Source organism: Epinephelus moara, chromosome 17 (assembly GCF_006386435.1).
Source record: "Epinephelus moara isolate mb chromosome 17, YSFRI_EMoa_1.0, whole genome shotgun sequence".
NCBI lineage: Eukaryota > Metazoa > Chordata > Actinopteri > Perciformes > Serranidae > Epinephelus > Epinephelus moara.
Window position 1 is genome coordinate 26,779,185 of NC_065522.1, and position 7,816 is coordinate 26,787,000.

General features: G+C 41.3%; 1 protein-coding gene across 1 annotated transcript in view; it reads left to right on the plus strand.

Moving 5' to 3' along the window:
- dvl2 (dishevelled segment polarity protein 2) overlaps nt 1–7,816 on the plus strand; it is a 36,359-nt gene that overhangs the window by 22,830 nt on the left and 5,713 nt on the right. Inside the window, exons 4-12 of the mRNA XM_050067677.1 lie at nt 1,985–2,094; nt 2,325–2,454; nt 2,556–2,646; nt 2,818–2,887; nt 3,035–3,174; nt 3,359–3,435; nt 3,535–3,602; nt 3,688–3,822; nt 6,400–6,531. Coding sequence (XP_049923634.1) covers nt 1,985–2,094; nt 2,325–2,454; nt 2,556–2,646; nt 2,818–2,887; nt 3,035–3,174; nt 3,359–3,435; nt 3,535–3,602; nt 3,688–3,822; nt 6,400–6,531 — 953 coding nt within the window. The remainder of the gene's footprint in view (nt 1–1,984; nt 2,095–2,324; nt 2,455–2,555; nt 2,647–2,817; nt 2,888–3,034; nt 3,175–3,358; nt 3,436–3,534; nt 3,603–3,687; nt 3,823–6,399; nt 6,532–7,816) is intronic.

Sequence of the window (7,816 nt, forward strand, 5' to 3'; positions counted from 1 at the left end):
CTCTCTCTCTCTCTCTCTCTCTCTCTCTGTCTCCCATTACACACACTGTCCTATCCATTAAAGACAAAAGCCCACAAAAATAATCTTTAAAAAAAAAAGAGAGAGAATAATCGGCAATCAGCCAAAAGTTGGCCGATTCAAACGTGAATGTCTTAATTCATATAGACTTTGTATGATTATTTTATTTCCCAGAGGGTTACTGCCTTTTTGCACATCATATTTTTGATTTATTTTGTGTTCAAATTGTTCATATGCTGCTTGTTCCTCACAATTTCTGATAATAAAAGTATTTGAAAATAGTAAAATGTTCTTCCTTCAATTTATGTCTTTGTAACGAGTGTTTGAACTATATTTAAGCCATCAAAAGCAGGTATTTCAGGGGTTTTAAATTGAAAAACGTAAAAATTTAATCGGCCAATGTATCAGTTATCAGATTTTTTTATTCCATAATATCGGAATCGGCATCGGCCCCAAAAAATCCATATTGGTCGGGCCCTAGTGTTAAAAACGTTTTTTTCCCCGACTGTATGTCAAAAACTATTTGTAAATCATTGCATTCTGTTATATGTACCTTTTTACACAGTGTCACAACTTTTTTGGAATCTGGGTTGTAGTAATCTAGTTTCAGTAGATATGTTGGTTTAGCTCTAATTAACTGCAAAGTCACTTTTGCCACTATCAAGTGTCACGAAAATCAAAAAGCGAAAGGAGCAAGAAGAAACAATAAACCATCGGGGGTTGTGTAAGTACCAAACAAGTAGAGTTGTGCAGGAATGAGTCCTAAAGCCTGGAAATAAGTTAGCATTTTAGCACCTCCGGTTCACTTGTCTTGAAGTCAGTGGGTTTGTTGAATGGGTTTATGATTAGATGCCTGAAATAAGGTTTGTAGTAGCTGAAGAGACTTTCATGTTTTGTTCGATGACATCGACGACTGTGTGAATTTTGAAGCTTTTATGTGTCTTTAAAAAGGCGGCCTAATGAGAGCGTCATTATGCTGAACACGGCTTTACAACCTCGTTGTGGTGGTGACGTTAGTGGTGATAGTACAGCAAATGGGACATTGACAGCAGCGTTGCAATAATCATAATTTCCAGCGTGTTCTTGTGTTCCAGGTGGGAAGAAGTTGTCTCTAACATAGGTCAGCATATCAGAAGTGTCACAGGAGGCTCTTAACTAATCGGCTGCGAGTATTCTCTGATGGCAATTTGACGCCACAAGTTAAAACTATCCCCAGCTTTTCTTTGGCCGCACTTTGCCGCAGTATCAAACAGTGTGTTTTCAGTGTAAAGTTTCAGTTTCAGACAGTTTCTTGATACAGTGAAATCTCATGACATCAGATCGTAATCTCACATCAGATTGTCATTAAGTGTACGTTATACTTTTTGGCATTCTAACTTTTTATTGTGTACTTTATCCTGTTTTTATTTTGATATCTACATTTGTGCTCTTTATTTTTTATTCTTTATTCAGGATCCTCATTAGTTGTTACCACAGTGACGACTACACTACACTACAGTTTACCAGTTTTCCTTAAAGCTCTGCTGCACATACTTTTTAATTGACGCTCTGTGGAACTGTATTCATTAGAGTTCACAGTTTGTTAAGGTTAAAACACTTCTTCCAACCTATTCCAAAACTGTGGAGCTGCCAAATAATCATTACTACCTCAGGACAGAGTTTTACGACTCACATTGTCAAATTCTGGCATCACCGAATAATTTGAAGGCTGTAAAAGTCCAGCAAAAGCTTAATGTGGATCTGCTGCATCGATTTTTCTGTCCATCCTGAGTCGGACACTGTTACTGCACTACGATGATAAATCTGTGCAGCACTCTCTGTTTTTAAAAGTTATAAAACATGTTTATTGGTTATTATTGCGAGCACCACATCTGGAAAACCAGATGTCACTCTGGTAAAGTTAATACATTAAAACAGTTATGCTCTATTTCTGACTCTGCTCCTGCTTCTTCTTCCTCTTTTACAGCCCCAATGCAACAGGCAGCGTGGAGACGCTGGACGACCAGACTGAGACAGAGTCTGTAGTTTCCTTCAGGAGGGAGAGGCCTCGGCACAGAGAGAGCATGGAGCCGCATGGTGAGAAACTGCAGATCATTCTGCCGATGAGAAATGCTCTTTTGTGATGCCATCAAGATTTGGCGCGCCCCCAACATCCAAACAATGAATATATACGATATGTGATATAATCAAGGAATGTGGAGAAGTGAGGAATGTTTGTAGTCTATAGGGAAAACAGGCAAACACTGACTTGAGTGAACATGAAAATTCAAGGTGAATATCTTCCCTCTTCTTCTGTGGTGTCCCAGGGCCTCGTATAAACGGTCAGAGTCGACTGGAGCGCCACCTGGCAGGGTATGAGAGCTCCAGCACAGTGATGAGCAGCGAGCTGGAAACCACCAGCTTCTGCGACTCCGAGGACGACGACACCATGAGCAGGTGGGTGTTAACAGAGGAAGGTTTGGGTGTCTGTTTTTTTGTCTAGTAAAGTTTTGTTCCTCCCGTGACCTCTCACCTCTTGTTGACTCTTGAACTTGTAGGTTCAGCAGCGCGACAGAGCAGAGCACGGCCTCCAGGCTTCTTAAACGGCACCGCAGACGCAGGAAACAACGCCCCCCACGTTTGGAGAGGGTATGTACTACTTAAGCCCCGTTTTCTCATGCTGTTTTTATTCCTAACTGCTCATGCTCGCTGAATCAAGAATCTCGAGAGCCTCTGAGATGGTTTGCTCAGAGAAAGCATTTTTGTCAGCGTTTGCAGTGTCAGCAAATCTCATGGTAATCTTGTGGTTTCCGACTCCAGGCCTCGTCCTTCAGCAGTGTGACAGACTCCACCATGTCTCTGAACATCATCACCGTCACTCTCAACATGGGTCTGTAAACTGATGTCTTTGATCCTCAGAGCCAAACGTATAAATCAGTGCTGCAGCCAAGATTTAGAATACAAACACCGACTTAACTTTTTGTCTGAACAAATGTGTGTGTGGTGTTAACACTGCTCTGATTTCTCCACAATACAGAGAAGTATAATTTCCTGGGCATCAGCATTGTGGGCCAGAGCAACGAAAGAGGGGACGGAGGCATCTACATCGGCTCCATCATGAAGGGAGGAGCTGTGGCTGCAGACGGACGCATCGAACCTGGTGACATGCTGCTGCAGGTGAGACAGAATAAAGACCTAATCATAAATCAAGCTGTTTTTCCTTTAAATAACTGTCTATATAAATATTTGACTGAATACTGGTGTGTCTGAAAGTGTATGAAATTGATCAGCTGATTGTTTCAGCTGTACTCACGTGTCAGTCTAACTAAGATGTTTTTCTTCCTCTTCTAAACCGTCTCAGGTGAACGACATCAACTTTGAGAACATGAGTAACGACGATGCAGTGCGAGTGCTGAGGGAGATTGTACACAAGCCAGGGTGAGTCGCTACTTTTCTCATTTCAGATACCAAGTTATGTCTGTTTACAAGTGATCAGCAGTGATTATAACGACTCCTTATTCTGCTGGTGTCTGCCAGGCCCATCATCCTCACAGTGGCTAAGTGCTGGGACCCCTCTCCTCAGGGCTACTTCACTCTGCCTCGCAGTACGTACAGGACTTCCTTCTCTGTTCTCTTGTTGTGTTTGATAGCACACTAATGTCAGGCTGAGTAACACTTATCTCTGTGCAGATGAACCAATCCGACCCATTGACCCGGCAGCGTGGGTGAGCCACTCTGTGGCGATGACCGGGGCCTACCCCGCCTTCCCAGGCAGCTCCTCCCTCAGCACCATCACCTCTTCCTCCTCCGTCACTGAGACTGAACGTGAGAGCCTCTTCCAGTGTCTTCATAATCATTCTTCCTTTTCTGTGTGCTGGGGCTGCACAGTATCTGTTTTTTATTGTCTGTTATTGTAAAGACTGTATAAAATAATGGAGGAAACAAAATGCATATGAACAGAGAACCTAAATATCCGACTCCTTAAAGACGTTTTTTGGCAACCGGAACACTCTGAAATAGCGACAACTACGACTATACCTATACTCTGTGAAGCTGGGGTTGCGTTACCTTACCAAGGTTGTTGCAGTCGTGGCAACTTGTCAACAGATGGCACAGTCCTGCAATGGTCTGATATTCAAGATACACTCCTGAGGCGGAACCACGACGTGCAATACCTTACCCGCTCCGCCAGCCGCACACATGACCAATTAGTTCTGCAACCAGATTTGTGGCCTAACCTGAAACCAAAAATCCTGTAATAACCATGCGCTGTGAAAATAATTAGGTTAGGCAGCATGTTTGAAGTGATGATTTTAGGACATTTTATACATGTGAAACTAAGACAATATATTTTAAAATGTAAGTAATTGATAAAATGCGTATTGTCATAATATTGAGCAGGACATCTCCACAGTTAACGTGCCTGTTAGGTAACACACTTGATTGAAGAGACTCACATTCAGGCTGGCGCAGAAGACAGAGCTGAAACAAAAAGTCAAAGTAGAGAATTAAAACTTCAAATTCAAATATTATTATTCTCATTTTATATTATTTATCATCCAACACCCACCGTCCGATCTGAATGTTTGTCTTTTCACCCAGAACAATGACAGGACTCTGACGTATGGCACCCAACTGTCACTCAAAGCAGCCATGCCCTTAATTACGCGTAATTTTAAGCCTTAATAAATCCTAAATGGGTGATTTATATAAAAATTCACCTCCTGTACAGCTGTCATGAAAGTTAAAATTAGCTATAGAGACCAAAACTGTTTTTTGCACCAGGCTGTAAACATGTTTATTTTTGCCGTTAACTTGGACATTTTAACATGGGCGTCTATGAGTTTGACTCACTCTCGGAGCCGGCCTCAAGTGGCCATTAGAGGTACTGCAACTTTGGCACTTAATTATGGAACTTTGGATTTACCCTTGTGCGACAGACCCTACACTGTAGCCTTAGCACGACGCCTACGCCATTGTGAGCATTTATACTTGTGCGGTGGTGTGTCTGTGTCACTCTGCAGTTACACCCTCAAAACACTAGTCGGCGGCAGAGGTTTCTGGGAAGTGCTGTAAAGTTTAGTTGATTCAAGACACACATTAAACACACATTAAACATGGCCTAATAGAGACAATTTCAAACACAAGTACACAAATCAGCTTCATTATAACTCGCAGCATTCACAGACAAACACTTGACTTTATCTGGACACATTTTCCCCACAAATATAACATGCTAACGTTATTAGCAGAAGTCTATGGCATTTTACATTGTATAAGTTAGCCTGGCAGCTAGCGGACTTTTCCCCTACTCATATGAAGCCAGGGACAACAGCAACATTTAACAGAGGAATGGTACAAAATTCAGCTCCATTACAGCTCACAAGGTTCACTGACAAAACAACTGTCTTATACTAAACACGTTTTCCCCACAAATACAAAATGCTAACGTTATTAGCACAAGCCTATGGCATTTTACATTGTATAAATTAGCCTAGCAACTAGCACAGATTTCCTCTGCTCATATGAAGCCAGGATAAATCACACACAAGACTTAAAATGCTATTTTTGTGGAGGCTTTATTGTCTTCACAATTTATTGTTTCTTATCTGTGAAATTAAAGTAAATAAAAGCTTTGTTTCCACTGAGGGAAATGGTTTCAGCTTAAAAAAGTAGACAGGAGGTCTGCGTCACTGTGACGTCCATTCACATTTCTGGGAAGGTGCATGTCAACACAGAGCCTATGCCGTAGCTACGACATCGATTCAACACAGAAGTATAAATATACGTCGGCTTCATTTTTCAGCCTCAGAGGGAAAACCACACTCTAAAAAGTAACTTTCATTTAGTTTGTTCAATAAAAGAATGTAGGAAAGTAACTTTTTTTATTGAACAAGTGTATTTTAGCAGCAGAACTGAGCACACTTTAATATCTGTTTATTTATCTCCAGTAATATTGAGATGTTCAATGACATTGCATATTTTCCTCATACTGTGCAGCCCTACTGTGAGCTGTAAGTCACCTCTCCTCTCTATTCTGTTTCATATCCACACAATCCTCTCATTAAACTTCCCCTTTTAAACCTTGTCTACTGTCAGTCTGTCGATATTTAAGGCCTGAGTGATGTTAAAATATCTTTTTCCTGTTGCTGTCTCCGTCCGTTTGTCTCTATGAAGGACACTGGCGCAGGATTCATCTTTCACATCTGTCTTTCTGCTTTTGTCTCTGTTGTTATATGATGTGATAAATGACGTCTGCTGCTTTCCTGCCTTTAATCTCCTGTTCAAAGTTACACTCCTGGCCTTCTCGTGTTGACCCAGTTCAGATTTCACCTCTCTGTCGTCTTTCATTTGTCCTCTCATGTCTACACTTTCCTAAAGTGCTCCTCTGTCTCTCTGCAGGTTTCGATGACTTCAACTTATCACTGCACTCTGACATGGCGTCGGTCGCAAAGGCCATGGCCTCACCAGAGTCGGGTCTGGAGGTCAGGGACCGCATGTGGCTGAAAATCACCATCCCCAACGCTTTCCTGGGTAAGACCGAACAGTGGAAAAACTAAGAGTACATCAGTTACATGAACTGTGTGTGCCTCGCAGGACTTTACAGGGCAGGCATTATGTTCTCAGAATTAAAACCGTGTGACTTGTGGGAGGAAAAGAAAAAAACTGAAGTGCCTGTTTGGACTGGAAACATCTGTTAAATTGGAATCACCTGCAACTGAATCACAAGGAGCGATTACATAAACTACACGTTTGTCCAGTTGGTGCTGACTGGAATGGAAAGCTCACTTTCTGATTTCAGTGATTTCATCATAACACAGTCACGATCCAGCAGGTTACAGTTCATCAGGCGTTCACACATACTTCAAATCACAAGCTGCCAATATTAAACTTTTCCCCTGTGCTTATTTTTTTGAGCATGTCAGAGGTGTTTAATGGCATTTGATGCATTTTAACTGTCTTTAAATGTAAATGCTGCTAAACTCCCTCAGTAGATGGTCTGCGCAGACTTCACTCACTCTTTGTTGGTGCAACATAATTAAAGTATTTAGTTGAAATCCTGTTCTGGGAACAGTCGTCCTAACTGTCACTCACTGCAAAGGAAAAGCTGGTTTAGGTACTTAAAACACAGCTTCCATGATCAAGTCGTGTTTTAAATTTGTCTTGTGTGATCCCACACTTTTACACGTAATACTGATTTGAACTGAAACGTCTTGATCTAAATATTCAGAGTTAAAACTTACCAAAAAAATGTTGTTTTCCTCACATGCCTCCACAGTGAACGGAGAATTCAAAGCTGGAGAAAATGATTAATGAATTGAAGTCATGGTTGTCCACGTTTAACAACAGCAAAACTATGTCAGATCACCTGTTTACAAACTCTCACGCAGCTCGTGCTGTATAATCAAAGTCTCATTTATCCAGTCGTACAGCATTGTTTAGAATTTAGTTTCAATTTTCAATTTTATTTATAAAGCCCAGTATCACAAATCACAACATACAACATCCCTCTGTCCTTGGACCCTCACAGCAGATAAGCAACCTGAATGAATTACTATTAGAGACTACTAGTCCATACCCATTGGTAGCTTTGTCACCTTCTACCTATGCCAGTCCTCAATGCCTATGTGCAGTTTCACATAGATTGACCACGTCAGTGAGTAGAAAAACGTGGGACAGACAGAATGACTGACTGACAGTTTTTGTGATTATGTACAGCATACCATACCATGACTTAGTCATACCAAAAATTAGAAGAAGAAAGAAACAAATTGGTCCACAGGGGGAGCCACAGCGATCTGTCGCATTTTAGCCATTT